Source organism: Hippoglossus stenolepis, chromosome 15 (genome assembly GCF_022539355.2).
Source record: "Hippoglossus stenolepis isolate QCI-W04-F060 chromosome 15, HSTE1.2, whole genome shotgun sequence".
Taxonomy (NCBI): domain Eukaryota; kingdom Metazoa; phylum Chordata; class Actinopteri; order Pleuronectiformes; family Pleuronectidae; genus Hippoglossus; species Hippoglossus stenolepis.
In genome coordinates this window covers 18033911-18049977 of record NC_061497.1, presented here as the reverse complement: position 1 = coordinate 18049977, position 16067 = coordinate 18033911, and the positions used below count along the sequence as shown (strand labels likewise).

Genomic DNA, 16067 nt, shown 5'->3' with positions numbered 1-16067 from the left:
CTTGAGGAATTCCGCAGTGTGTCGACAGATCTGTAAGAACCATAAGTCCTTTTTCTCTGCGATAGGACTCACAGACGCTGCATTTTCAAAAAGGTATGAAGGGAAAGAGATTTAGAGCGAGGGCCAGTTTGACATGTTTGAGGCATTACCTCATGTGTTGTCAAGGAATGTGCTTCTGAGGTGAAAAATCCTTCGCCTGCAGCCACATTATACAGCAACGGGTGAGAGGGGGGAACGGGGAAGGTGAACGGCGCAGCGCAGACCCAAAGCCTTTTGAATCAAAGTCAATTGGATAAGATCAGACAAATGTACGTGCAGCTATTTAATCAGTTTGATCAATTACACAACTCCTCTGTTACTTGCATTCACATGAGAATCAAAGGTTTTACTCCTCACTCATACACACACACACACACACACACACACACACACACACACACACACACACACACACACACACACACACACACACACACACACACACACACACACACACACACATACTTTTGCAGCACAAACACCTGCCTGTGGAGCCCCCAGTCTCCTCGCTGAGGTAATGTAGGAGGGAGAAGAATTCCTCAGCCCTTTTCTTTCTCTCTCCTCCCCCTCACAGCGTTTCATATATTCTCAGACGTAAAGTCACTCTCTTTCTGTATCGTCTGTGTCGTGCAGCGTTCGAGTGCCGAGCTGCCGTGGCTGGATACCTGTGTTACCTCCCGGTTCTTTTGGATGTGTTTGTGGATGACACAACTCCTGTACTAAAACATCTGGTACGTTGAAATATGAATTCTCTGATACTTCAAAGCTTCATATAGTACCTTTAGGGTTAGTAATATATTTTTACCCTCGAAAGACGTCAAAGTTACAGACACCCCTTTGTTTTAATTGTTGGGTATTTACCACATCAGGCCGTATTACCTCACTTCAGAGTAATGTTTTTTTCCACAGACTGGCTGACACATGGCTTTGGAACAAATGTCTCTTTGTTTGCATGTGTGTACGAAGAAACTCTTGAAGGAAAGTTTTAAAGTGAAGGAATTTCCAGGGTTTGAAGCTGATTTTCAGACCCTCCACTGTGAGTGTCAGGGAACACGTCAGGCGAGGGAAGGGTGTGTTGTCCACAGCCAAAAATATCTTCCAGGAAAAAACAATGGGTTTGAGCAAAATGCTTTTTCTTTTTTTTCTTTTTTGTGGAAAAAGAAAAGGTCTGACAGCTTCTCGCTGTGGGGATGTTATGAACTCAAACGTTGGCCTGCGTGGACCAATCACATCTGTGGTTCTTTAATATCCAGTATCCAGTTATAACAAATCAGATTTTGATAGAAATAATAGGCGATACCATATTTTACACAGTTTTATTTTGCATTGCAAATACATTTATCTTTACAATTTACACTTAAGCCCTGAAATATTGCAGCATTTCAAAAGATGTTTTGATAAAATATGAAAAAAAGGTGGTATGAGGTGATAAGTATTCACTTCCTACTCCTCTTCGGACAGGATTTATTCATTTTGAATATTGGTCGTGGAAGCACACTGATATTTTAATATTTTAAACATATTCGAAATAAAAACCCTGACCAAACCTAGGTATGATTACTATAATGTGTTATTTTATTTTAAACCTAACAGTATGTCATTCCAGTATAGTTTCAAACTCTGGTAAAGTAATAGAGTAGAGGACCACGTCTCACTGCCTCAAGGTCTTCATGTTCCAGGACAAAAATTATGAATTCATCATGAAATGCAAACTTTTCCTTCTTCTTAAGAGTCACACCTGAATCCATATGCACAGTATACATTTAACCCACAGAAACCTCTGACGCTGGATTATTACATGTATTTATTCTTTAGTGTGCATGTGTGAACTTGAATCAATTTGCCCAGATTTACATTCAGGCTCTTTCTCTCTCTCCTTCTGTCTCCAGCTCAGGTATTACAGGAATTTTCTGGGAGATTTCAAATGTGGGCCAAAGTGTAAAAAAAACGTCCAGTCACAGCTTCATCTCAGCTGCTTCATCACATCTGCTGATTCATCAGGATCATGAGGCGACAGTGTGCTCACCAGAAAACAACTCCCAGATGAGGACTGGTAAACTGGTAATGCTTGAAGGACCAGTAGCAGCTGTTCAGCAGCAGCCCAACAGGGATATTTACCCCCAGGCTGTGGGTGTCTCTCTGGATGGCCTGCAAGGTCAAGTTCCCTTCCCGACTCAAAGCTCCAGCAGCCACAGGAGAACCATGTCTGAACCTGTCCCTTTGCTAAACTCTGCTCCAGATCCTGTGGCCAGTCAGGACCAAAGACGGAGGGAGATGAAGATGGATAACAGCTCCACTTGTGATACAACTAATCCTGACTCAAAGCAGAATGGACACAGCTCAGAAGTGGCTAATGGAAAAGACATGGAGGTGTCGGACCTGGAGCACAGAGCTGCTGCTCATAATAATTCTCATTGTGCAGTCACATCACCCGAGCAACAAGAAGGAAGTGTGTCTCCATCAGAAGACTGTTCATCAGACGGGCTCCGAATAGTGAAGCACCAGCCGAGCGTCATCGTGTTCTGCGACTATGATTGTGACCACAGGGGGACTTTGTCCAACGGGAGCTCTGACGGCGGCGAGTCCTCCTCGCCCAGCACCGAGGAGGGAGAGGGTGACAATGACGAGGATGACGACTTCTCTGAGACGTTACAATATAAGGAATTCCTGGCCAGTCGTCGCCGTAGAAACTTGAGCAGGAACAGGAAGTGCTTGAGGAAGAGAGAGGATGCCCAGCCTAACGGCTCCGCATCTGGCCGGCCGAAGCCAGCCAGCCAGGACAGTGCCAAGTCCACAGGTGGCGGAGAGGAAGAGGAGAACAATGGGAAACAGGTGAGAAATACAAGACTCTTGGCAGGTTGAGGAATGTTTTAACATCGCTTTTCACACAACAATGTCACAGATTTGACCATTTAGCTTTTTTATTTCCCATAAATCATTTTTGGCATTGATTTCCAGTCTGTTGGCTGTTTTTTTGTATTTTTTTTGTGTGTTCTGTCCCTGCTAGTATTTTATTTCATACGGCATCATAGTGGGACATTCCTGGTTAAGTAAAGGATAAATGAATAAAAGACAGTAATAGTGTGAAAACAAGATCAGAGACGTCTTATTCTAGAAAGAAAAAAAAGCAGCAGCTTCATGTTGTCACACGACAGACAGGCCTTCATACATTTGTCTCGTTAAAGCAGCAAACGCAGCTTTAACTAATAACAGCTCAAGTTTCTCTCAATGAGCCGTGACTGTGACACTGAACCCTCATTACTTTTTATTATTTGTGTTTTTACTGCTGCCACATACCAAAGATTTCTCAACTAAAAAAAGCCAATTTTGTGAAGCCTACTTACACCACTAGAGGGCAGCAATGTCTAATTGTTGCAGGTTCTTCAGCATGAGTATTTTTTTTTGGACTGTGGGTCCAGTGAGTCTTCCAATGATTTAAAGTGAATGTATACGATCTTCATTTATTACATCATGTTATATGTACTGCTTCATGTATGATGCCATAGCACGTGTTCTGACTCAGTCCTGTATTTACCTGGTGCAGGATTGCAGAGACACACACTAACAGGATATTGTTTCTTTTTCGAGGTTCGGTCAAAGATGCAAAGATTCAGAAACATGTGGTCGTAATGTCCCCGATTCGGCCTTAGCATCACTTTTTCACTATTATCCACTTCCTACTTTGTCCCCATGTTTCCTGTATTTCTGTGCTTTTGCCGATCAATAAAGGTGAAACTAATGATACAGTAAAGCGGATAACTATTCTAGGGCTGGACAATCCTACACATCATTGTCTATTTCTTATAGTAGCAGATTAAAAGAAAAAAGAAGTGTTTCTATAAGCAGCCGCCCCTCAATCTGTATCCGCACCACAATATTACGGTTGCGCCCTAGATCCCATCCTTCCAGCTTGTTTGATGGAATACAGTTTAGAAGATTTTGTTTAATCCTGCAAACACATAAACAAACAAACATAGGTGGAAACATAATCTGCTTGGTGGAGGTTATAATCTAAAAACGGTTTTGATCTTGTTTCCTGTTCTACATACTCTGCAGCTAATCTAGGTCATAAAGGTATTTCTTACTACCGCTTGAATTCTCTGGTATATGAGTTTTTGAAGTGAGGGAGAAAACAGTGTGTTTATGTGTGGGACCTGAATAAAAATTAATAATTTGACTGCTAAACCCTCAATCATACATTCCACTAATTTTTTCTCCTGGCCCACGTTGGCATCTCCACCTCCCCGGCATTTACTCTACCAGTGGGCATCCTCTAGTGTGAGCCGGCCCCGGACCATGTTCTCACACCTGTCAGAGCGGCCGTCAGTCGCTGGCACGTTCCCATGCTGCTCCGCTGGCACACCGCTCGCCCCTCTTGGCCTGAAATGAAAGGATTTGTTCTCCGCGCGCTGCTTCTCCGAACGTCGTTCTCAGAGTTTGACCAAGTGGCTTTTTAAAGTCACTTATTGACAGGCTCGGGCCAATGCTCATTTGAATACCTGTTAAGTCTGAGAGGCCCCATTGTGCCTCCGCATACTTGGAATATCTTGGCTCGGGCAGTTTCGTCACACTCCTCATTGCGGGTAACAACTCTGCCAGATGAAATAATTTGAGGAATGTAGAGTAAGGAACAAGTTTTTAATTGGCCTTTAAAGAGGAATGAGGATAATAATCTTGACTGTAATACTCACTACAGTCATGACCCAGTTGTGAATAGTTTTTCGGACACATCCCTGTAAAACCAAGTCCGCTTTTCTCATCAACTTTAGAACATATTTTGAATTTTTTTTTTTATTGAGTGCACAACACTATATATTATTTTTATAGATGAACAAAGGATTGACTTGTGCTTCTTGAATCACCAGCCTCTTGTTCGCAGTTCACAAAAAGTGCAACTGCCCATCCTTCATGAATTACTCATTTCTACTGGTATATTTAGCCTGATAGCTGGAAATGTCCCACACGCTTCTCTGGATTTTGGAAAATCATCTAAACGAGTTCTCAAGTGAAGCGACTGCTGCAGACGTGCGTATCTTTTTTAACTGGGACAGAACGGAGCGCTGAAGATTTCCCTTCTCAATTAGATGATTGAGATCCAGTTGATTGTTGTGGTCGTAGCTGTGGAGGCTGATAACATAACTATAATTCCTCTGAAATGACAGGAAAGAATATAGAATGAGAGCTGGTTTATATCCGACCTCAGGTTTGGACTGGGATTTTTTTCTTTTCTTTAATATTGTTAGATTTTCAACATTTTCACTATTCACTATTAATAATTTATGTATCTTGATGAAAAAAGTCAGGCACATGAACTGATGTCTATGAGTTTGTGAAATTTTGAGCAATTTGGTTGAATTAACATGGACTGTTGGGCCTTGCTGGAGGAATGTGCTCCACTGAATCACATAATATTTTGGTCCATAGATAGAATGCGAAATAAAAATACATAGCAAATTAATTCCCCAGGATTTAGCCGAGGAAAACTGACTCTGAGATAATTTCACACACGATTTTACGTGTTTCCTCTCCTCTACAGAACATATCGTTATGTTTTGTTTACTCCAGAGTGGCAGCACACACTGTGGTTCCCCTTCTTTAGCTATTCATAGTGATGTGTATCAAGCTAATAGGCGTCTCAGCCTGTCCAGGACAGTTCAGACCACTAATAAAATGGTCGTGTGGCAGAGATCCAGTGATGCATTAAGAGCTCGGTCGTCAGTAAATACTTTGGACAGAATCCCATTAACATTTCATGAACTTTGAGAGCACTGTGAAGAGTGAGTGTGTGCAAATGTGTGTCAGGATATGCAATGATGTGGGTTCACATTAGCACAGTTCACATGCCACCGTGTGTGTGTGTGTGTGTGTGTGTGTGTGTGTGTGTGTGTGTGTGTGTGTGTGTGGTGTGTGTGTGTGTGTGTGTGTGTGTGTGTGTGTGTGTGTGTGTGTGTGCGTGTGTGTGTGTGTGTGTACGTGTAGGTGTGTTCATGTTTGCAGTCACTCGTGCCACCGAAAAGCCTCCACTCCCCGTGTTCCCCCCCTCGCCCCGGCTCTGTCCCTCATAGTGAGGGTAAAAATAGCAGCCTGGTGCACATAGGCAGCCTTCTGTGTTCCAGAGTGAAGGAATCTGGAGATGTGGGGGCTGCAACACACAGGAAATGGCTTTACTGCCAAAGCTGTTACTGCAGACATTTTTTAAACTGGTCAGCAAGATGGGTTTGGGAATAGGAGTGGACAGAAGGGTGTGTTTGTATGCACGAGTGTGTGTGGGTGGGTGGGTGAGGACATACTTGTGTGTGTGTGTGTGTGTGTGTGTGTGTGTGTGTGGTGTGTGAGTGAGGGGGCTGTTTTGGGACTTGTAGCTCCTCAAAGAGGCCCTATTTGTGCTATCAGCCTCTGGGACTCTGGGATTGGCAGCGGAACCCAGAAACAAAGCGGTTTGTTCATTTCCTGGAAGCCCGGCGAACAAGTGTCTCAGTCAGAGCCGACGACCAATGGGTGGAAAGGAAAAGAGAGGGAATTAGGTATGTGCATAACTGTGATACGGATAAATACAACACATTTACATGACGTGCGTTGGGCGCATTGCTGTTTTTAGCTGCAGCAAAAGCAGCTTATTCCTTGCCAGCACCTATCTTTACACATTTTTCTCCTCTGTCGTCTTCGCCCTGCAATAATCTCATTAAGAAGGCGTCACCTCCTCCACGATGTGGGGTTCACTGTGTACTGAAAAAGCACGAATGGGTGGAGTAGGTGGATGAGGAGTGTGTGTGTGTGTTGGGGGGCAGCATAAATGAAAGGCCCCAGTGGAACGTTAACCCCAGAGTTTGCCCATGAGCCACATTTACCTGCGTTTATGTCTTTTCAACCCGCGTGTTTCTAGGCTGCTGCTTGTGACTCCATGGAGCTGTTGATGAACAAGTTGGTTCGGCTCAATGAGGAGAACCAGGAAATCCAAAGGGCTGATTCCTCCCGACCAGATGAGACCAAAGCTGAGCAGGAGCAGCAGAGCGCCGTGGTGAGTAAAGCTCAGATGACCAGATGTAAAAAAAACAAAAAAACAAATCGACAGGAGCTAAAAGGGTGAAAGGAAATTAACAGACTGATCCTAAAGTTGACATGGGGAGTTTTTTTACAATCTGAATCTGTAGTTCTGGATGAAGAATTGTAGAAACTGTAGAAAGATTGATGCAAAATGTTATTTTATGCAGATATACTTTCTTCAAGTTAGTTCTGTTTAATTTGCTGAATAAGACATCATAAAATGGACATTTGTTTGAATAACGAATGAAAAGAAAATATAATTTTAAAAACTGCATCTGCTTTTCAGTTCAGATCCCAAACATTCAACTCAATTATGCACATTTTAATATGATTTAGAACTTTTTTATAAAGTTATCATAAAGTTGAATGGTGTATAGTAGAGCACACACCACCGCCAAGGCCCAACAGTCCCCTAATGAGACCACATTTAGATTCTATAGATTTTTATTTGGATCTGCACCAAATTGCACACTAATACACATCAGTTCCCTAAATGTGCCTGTTTTAACCCCGCAATTAAGTATTTTTTTTTGAGAAATCAGTTAAAACGTTGCAAAACTAAATCTAAAAATGTTAAAGAAAAGGAAACTAAATCCTGGATCTGCCCCCAAACTTGAATGGTTTCATTCCTGACTCATATCACATCCTTCCACCAAGTTTTGTCCTAATCGCGTCTGGTAGATTTTGTCCAATCCTGTTCACAAACAAACACACGAAAACATGACCTCCTTGGCAGAAGTAGTACTCACCTCTTTAAGAAATACAATCTTGAGTTTAGAAAGTTCATAATGGTCGTCTGAAGGTTGGCTCTCACTGGGTTTTAACGGAGGACACCTTAAAGGCACAGAAACATTTGTATGGAATTTGAATTAAAATAATAAATGGACGACATTTTCACGAGACTTTATAAGAATCTAATTGAAGTTAGGCAGTGCTGTTACCTTCAGATGTCTTCAGTAACACTTTACTTCACACTATTCGTGGCCACACACACTCAAGCACATTTAACCATGAAGTCATACAGGGTACCACACACATGGTGGACAGAGAGCCTACTCAGGGGAATGGGTTGCCAGGTTGGCAGTCTCTCCTATGGGGTGGATTCATTAAGAATAATAGTTTGGACAGTTTCCAGGCCTGTTGTTTTTCTGCCATTAACTCCCCCTCATGAATCAGGTACTTTCTGATTTGTCTGGCATCCATCTGGATACTGCACCAATCCCCCCTCAGAGACCACAGATAACGAGCGCTCAGCCTATTCCCGCACATTGTTGCTTTAAAGGTGTATTTAACATGATTCTCTGGAGGAGGAACAGTCTGTAGATGTGTGTCTGTGCTGCGCTCCCCTGTTCTCCTCTCACAGGGCATTCCAGCTGCCTCATTACGCTTACCCAGTGTAAATCTGGTAACCTCAAACAGCTCTTAAACCAACAGCACAGAAGTTTAGGAATTCTTATAAAAAATCTGCATTTAATCAGGCTAATCTCAATCAAACCGTCTGGCACTTCGGGAAAAAACATCCATAAAACAGACATGTTTAGCTCAGTGTGTCCCATTATGTGTCCAGTATTTTTATATGACGCTAAAGTAAATTTTATTTGCAGCGAGGATAGACGACGTGCAGCGACCCTTCAGGGTAAAATACACAATGCAGCACAATAAGATGATCAATAAAGGAGAGAAATCAATAAAAATGTTCAGAGACCATTTATCCCAAATATGTCAAATATTTATTGGGTAATTAAGATTAAATGACCTCAGCCCAAAACAGTAATGTGTGGATGTGGGTGCAGAGTGATAAAGAATTAAGATTTGGTTGAATTTAAAAAAAGAAATGAACTTCTCATGAACTATCATAACTTCTCTTAGCAGTCTCTTCTTCCACTGTGCCGTCCAATAACTGAACTTTCTGTCACAAGCTAAACATAGAAAAAACCCTGAAATATTCATGTTCCCTCTAAAAAATATGATCTGATTATCTCTTCATTCTTTCCTCAGCCACTCTACTCTGAACAGATATTATCATTCAACCACAGGCTCAATTATACCAATTATATTCATAAAACCAGCCAATAACTCTATTTTTGAGACTTGGGGATTTTAGGGATATTTTTAGCTGGATGGACGTCTGTCAGCATCGACTGACATGTCTTCACAACCGCCGCGGTTCCCAGACAGTGAATCCTTACACTCATCTGGGGTTTCCCCTGGTACAGGATATTCACAATTGTGGTATTAAGTGAAATATTTGACTATATAATGGAGGGATCACCATGAAAGTGTCACGCATATTCTTAGCTCCCTTGGTATGACTTAAAAGCTTTAGTGATCACTTAACGTTTGTCTAGTACCAGAGAATTTCATATATAGAGAGAACTTCCACATCCAGAATGAATTGGGGCCGATGGAGCTTTAGACCCAAAATGTAACATTGATTTTGCACCTTTTTCAATCGTAGCAAAATACGTTTCTGAAAATATCTGTGACATCGCAAACCACAAGACACTTGGCGCCACTTTGCCATTTTGACTTGACCCAAGCCTGTTTTCTGTTTAGAAACCAGTTAGAAGCTACTACATTGCCCACATTTACATCTGGCTCTCAAACCTGACGAGCTTCCTGCTCCTCCTTCAGTCTTTCCACTTCATTCACGTACTCTGGGCGCCATTTAGGAAGGTGTCTTGATACGATCGATCGTATAGCCTCAGCTCTGTGCTTGGAGATATATGCTGAGCTGATGTTACCTTTGATTTGGCTCAAAGCACCACACATGTATAAGAACAGACCATGGGAGTATAGCTGCAGACTCCTCATCTCTATTGTTTCCATTAGAAAAAGGAGAATTCCCACATTTCGCAAAAAACCACTGTAATTTATAATAATGAATGTGAAAGTACAGTTTAGTTGAGACATTGACCAACTTTCGGTTTGAACTGTAGCTTCTTTGTGCAGCGGACACAGTCCTTGATGTTGTTATCTAACTGTGACCACACTGTTGGGAAAATAGCGACAGCATCGCGCCCTCCCTGTGATGGAAATGTTCTACAAGGTCAGAAAGGGAATTTTCTACACAAGCAAGCATTGTGTGTTGCGATGAAGGGGAATTGTGTCTCTCTGTGCATTTGTGGACATTAATGCCATTTCTCCTTCACTTTCAGTCTCACACGCACACGCACACACTCACACTCTCCCATTTGCACACACATCCATGTCATAAGCTCAGTGTAGGACGGGAGGGGAACAGACAGGAGGGAAAAGCGGGAAGCCCTCAAGTGCTACAGTCCCTCACGGACTTTCCAGTGTTTCAGTGAGTGAAGATGAAGATGAGGATGAGGATGGTCTCAGATAAGGTTAGGGGGGGACACATCATCAGCAGCGTCTTTATATCTTGAAACACTCCGCAGTTACACCAGCTGCAGTGAGACATGACAGTTTGTGTTGAATTTGGGCATAAAATCTGTAATTTTGAGACACAACTGCAAATAACACAAGCAAACAAGTGAACAGAAGAGAAGACTGGACAGAGAGTGAGACAGTTTCTTACAATGAGTGAAAATAAATCATCCATACTCTCTATATCTCCCAGCGTAGGAGGATCATGCCTCCAGAAAAGCTCTCGATTGGAGCTGTCTCCAAGATCAATAATGGTTTTATGTTGCACCTTCTCTGTGTCGTCCTCTTGACTGTACGTCCTCTCTGTCCTCCCAGGGGGCCCCTGCTCTGGCCAGGACGGCGAGCCAAGCCCAGAGTCAGGATCAGGGAAGCTGCAGGTCTCCAGACAAATGTGAGCCACTGACGAGACGGCGCTCACGACCTTTGACTCGCAGCAGGCCCCTGACCCGCTCGTCCCTCTCGTCCCCTACTCACCTCGACGCTCGACGGGCCAGGGTGAGCCAGACTGTGTTTCTGTGTGTGTTTTGTTTTGGGTCCAGCTGATAATGTTCATGCCAGAGACTCTTAATGGCAACGACTGGTTTCCAGCTCAGAATCGGTTGTGTATCAGTTTGTGACTTGATTTCTTTGTTTAATCCCAGATGCTACGAGGCTTCTGTCCACTGTGGCCTCTCCAACAGATAATCACGTCAAGTTAACACTCACAAATAGAAATAATGTCTGTGATTTCAAATCAAATCAAATCAAATATACTTTATCGTCCCCATGGGGAAACTTTTATTGTGCCAAAGTGCTACAGCAGCAGCGGAACAGAACATTGTGCAACAAACAACAAACAAGGACATGTTGTGTAAGACCCAGAATAATAACACAGAATAAAAGTGCAGCTGCCCTAAAAAACACTTAAAAACATAAAACACTAAAAGGATATAACGCGTATCTCAGTTTGATCATCTTACAGATTTCATTAAAACAAGTAGACGTCCCTGCTGCTAACTCTGACCTCGCTACGTCTTTATAAACTGTGTTCACGCTGGCTCGGAGCCAAACAACAACACTTTCTAACAGGAGATTCATATCAACCACATGGTTGATATGAATCTTGACATAAGTTGATTATTTAACTGTGTGAAGTTCAGATTTTTCTACCAAGCTGCATTTGAAACAGTCTGAAGGCTCAGACCTGTTTTGTGCTGTGTAATCGTGACCATGACTCGACTGTGTTGAAACAAACTGCTTTAGAATCAACAGGGTGTTGTCTTTTTCCCCCCTATATGTCTGTGTATGTACAGAATAACTAAAAAACACACAGATGGATTTTCACCAAACTTGGTAGGAATATTACTTTGGAGGGTATATTCAGATGATTAACTTTTGGAGCTGATCAGTCAAGGCCAAAACAAGCAGGTTGTTAAGACAATTCTCAAGATATCTCTCAAATAATAGAGACAATCGAATGCATATATTGATCATGAAATGATTCTCCATCACATGATGTTTTATTATAAGTGACGTTGTGATGAAGTCAAAAAGAAGTCAGAAAATCTGATAAAATATAGTGTAGCAGTGCATTAACTCATGCAACTAATAACTTGTAAGACATGATCTTGATTAACCATTCAATCGTCATCATATGATATAAATAAAACATTCATGACATCGTTATGAGATGGAATTATTTGAATTTTTAAAAGTTGGCATAGCCTAAGTAGAAAGGGAGGGATGGCTTTTTATTTGTAAATTTGTATTGTTTCCCTTTTTTTATCTTTGTGCTGCCTCAGCATAGTTTATGCATTTACACCCAAAGCTCTTTACAGGAAAGTAAACGTTTTCTTAATTTTGTCTTTTGACTGTTTCCTATAAATAAACCTCCCTTAACTCCGTCATCCTCCTCCCTCTCTCTCTGTGCTTCCCCATTCGGTCTGCATGTTTCCTGCTGTTGTGTAAATGAGGTGAAAGAAAAAGGATGAGGCAGCTCTTCTCCCTCCAGCTGGATGCAAGGTCACGTCTCTCTGTGTCAGCAGCGCGGAACATGACGAACACCACCATCAATAAACCACTGCGCGGTTCAAAAGTCCAACAACCCTCTTTAATCAAGAATGAAGAGACTCTGGAACTGATCTTAGAATGAGACTTGGAATCAATTAATCCAGAATCAAGGTCGTCATATGGTCGTCATCAGCACGGAATTTGCTCACTTGCCTTTGATTTGCATCTGTTGGCCTGTAAACACCTTTAAGAATTCTTGTTCATGTCAGTGAACTTTGAAAGTAATCTCGAAAACACTAGTTTGACCAAACATGATATTGAAAGCTCTGAAACCAGCTCTTCTGTAGCAGTGCAGTTCAAGGCTCATTGTCCTGCCTCCACAAGAGATGGTGTGTGTGTGTGTGTGTGTGTGTGTGTGTGTGTGTGTGTGTGTGTGTGTGTGTGTGTGTGTGTGTGTGTGTGTGTGTGTGTGTGTGTGTGTGTGTGTGTGTGTGTGTGTGTGTGTGTGTGTGTGTGTGTGCGTGCGCATGGTGTGTGTAGTGAGAGCAGGAGGGGCCATGGGATCAGACTGATGTTAAGGAGTGGGTTTACTTTCGCCTCACCGTGACTGATAAAGTACAGCTGTCCAAACTGACATAGACACACACACACACTAAGATATGTGGTTGATTCTCAGCTCCGAATTTAGATAAGTTGCAGTTATTCATAATTAAAAAAATATATATATTTGTGTCATATTTCCGTCCTGTGCACAGAAAGTCTCGTTGTTCAGTTTTCTTACTCTGGTGATTAGGAAGATGTAGTGTTTTTATAATAATCCACCCGGCATTGAGGTTGTGTTTGTCCAGCATCAGGCTTTCAGTGGGATGTGCAGACGAGACGTGCAGAACGGGCAGTTCTGAAATCAATACAGTAACAGGAACTGACAGACTGGGGAGTTTTTCTACTGACTCAAAACAGGAGTCAAAGAAAAATCTCCCTTTCTCTTCTTTTCCCAGGTCCGAAGTTTGTGCAGCCTCCGTATTAAACTGGACTGATGTTTTTTCACACTCAGAACCAGTGAGCACTGCTCAAGTAGTTGGATACTTTTAAATACAGCTCATTTACACCGGAGGTTTCTTCCCATAGTGAGTTTATTATGAGGTGGTTTCAGGAAAGAGAATATTTGAGGGTAAGTTATTTATCATTCCTTGCTATTTAGAAAATAACTATGGCGGTTTCAGACTTGTAAAACAAAATTAACATCGCTGCTCTCATTGGATTTTCAACGACAACTTAAATATTATTAATTTACAGGGAATACTTCGACCTTTCAAGTTGTGGAAAACCCATGAGAATGTTGCAAGTTTCCCAAAACTGCAGGTGGATCATTTGTTAAATCCCAGCGTCTTCGAAGGGATGTGGGGTTTTTCCTGTGACAGCGGCGGCATTCAGGAGACTGTAGCTGTGTCGGGATCATGTTTCATACACTGGTTAGGAAATTAATCTGGGTCATTAAGTTACTTGATCTTTGTCATTTCCTGTGGATTCTGGGACTTTTTAAGTGTCGGTGTATGTTTGTAATGTGCTCTTCACGATTTGGGTCTAAGCTTTAATTTCCTGTGTTAATATTCTAGCAACTGGAGTTTTAAGTCGTCTGGGGTTTTTTTTGCTACTGGATTTTACTGTTACTGTTTTTAAACCTTATTTTCATCTTAACTCTTTTCTTTTACTCTACCCTTGTTATTTTTTTAACATCACGTACTTTCATCTATTATTTATGATCTATTTTAATTAACTTTTCTGTCATGTCCTCTTTTCTCCTTCTCTCTCCAAACCAGGTCTCTCTCTCTCACACACACACACACACACACACACACACACACACACACACACACACACACACACACACACATCCTCTCCAATACCCTCTAATTTAATTTCATCATATGTTATGGTTCAAGTTGCTCCGTCATCAAAGGAAACAAGATATTCTTCACTTATATTAATTCCTGTTGATTACAATAATTCCGGTTAATATTCAAATAAATAAGAATTCGTTTTCATAAGATCATATGGCATAAACTCTCAGGGAATCTGTTTCTGTTGGCAGATTTAGAACTTGGGTCATTTTCCCAGCGCTGCTGTGCATCAGGGAAACTGATTCATTGTCTTTGGATAATATTGAGTTTACATTCTCCGAAGCTGGAGTCTTCATGTCCATGAGCAGTGTTAGTATTTGTTTAGTTGTTTTTCTTGTGGTTCTCCTATACTTCTTTCTTACCCTGTGTTTATTTTCATTTCAGGCCGCTTCAAGGATCACCAGTGGATCAGCAGGTACGATAACCCTGAAGAGAAAGTGTGCACTTGTGTGTGTGTGTGTGTGTGAGTGTGTGTATTTGGGGGGTTGTGTTCATTCGGTATCGTTTGTGTTGGATTGTTTGCATTCCCACTTCGGGGAATAAAACTGGACTTCTGGGAATGTCTCCCACAGGATTCCTAGCCTGTACATCAAACCTCCACCACCCAGAAGTAGTTTTCTGCAATAACACACACACACACACACACACACTCAGGGCCTTGCTTGTACACATACACAACATGTGCATACTCAGGTGTATAAACACAGATATTTAAGAGAGCCTATACAAAAAGACACACAAACTTTGAGATTGAGTTTATTTGTCATGTGATAACACACACAGCTCATTGTCTCCTCCACCAGAACTAAAACAGCTTTTCTAATTCATAATATCTGTTCTATTAACATTCACGTTATTTTTGTCTTTGGTCTCAAATTTTTCGTCTTTTCTCTCTTTTGCCTCTCGGACTCGAGTTTCCAGAGTCGGTGATACGAGAGTCGAGAGCAGATGATTAATGAGTCCAACTCTGACCCCGGTCCATATCTCTTATCCTCAGAGTGCGTCCCTTTTGATTGACGTGCACAGGCGTCATGGCGACTGTAGTTAAGTGCAACCCGGGGAGATGTCTTGGTGACAGGGTTGCGCTCCCTGCACAGCGGGATTGTTTATTTTGGTATGTTTTGTCTTTATGTGTGTGTGTGAGGCTGCGCATCCGTGTGTTTGCGTGTGTTTGCGTGTGTGTGTGTGTGTTGTTACAGTTGAGGTGTCTCCGGTGTTGCCACCATCACCAGGGGGTCACATTACTGTCCGTGGAGGAGAGGTGCAGCGGGGGTAATGAGGCCCCAGAGGCTGCTGGGAGGTTAGAGGTGATGCCGTCAGTGGCATACGATGAGTGTGTGTGTGTGTGTGTGTGTGTGTGTGTGTGTGTGTGTGTGTGTGTGTGTGTGTGTGTGTGTGTGTGTGTGTGTGTGTGTGTGTGTGTGTAAGAAACACTTCATCCAAACACGACAGCGCTGAGGGAGGAGTGTAGATTAGTTTCATTGTTTGGGCGTTCGTGCCTCAGGTTTGTTTTCTCACTTGAGCGTGTTTATTTTCTCCTCTGATACGAGGAAACACTTTGGCTGTTTGACAGAAATCCCGTCTAATCAGACCATGTTTGTCGGCCTGTGTGGTCTGTGTCTCCGCTGCAAAGCGACAAGATATGATGTGCACATATCTGAACTCGCATAGTTGACATTCACCCTGCTCCCTGCCAGATAA

The 16067-nt window shown here is 42.3% G+C and overlaps 1 protein-coding gene across 1 annotated transcript in view; it reads left to right on the top strand.

The window, feature by feature from the left end:
- Positions 1-648: 648 nt before the first annotated feature.
- LOC118122058 (stAR-related lipid transfer protein 13) overlaps positions 649-16067 on the top strand; it is a 50070-nt gene continuing 34651 nt past the window's right edge. The window contains exons 1-5 of the mRNA XM_035178477.2: positions 649-770; positions 1929-2871; positions 6923-7057; positions 10792-10971; positions 14751-14781. Coding sequence (XP_035034368.2) covers positions 2083-2871; positions 6923-7057; positions 10792-10971; positions 14751-14781 — 1135 coding nt within the window. The 5' untranslated portion in view covers positions 649-770; positions 1929-2082. The remainder of the gene's footprint in view (positions 771-1928; positions 2872-6922; positions 7058-10791; positions 10972-14750; positions 14782-16067) is intronic.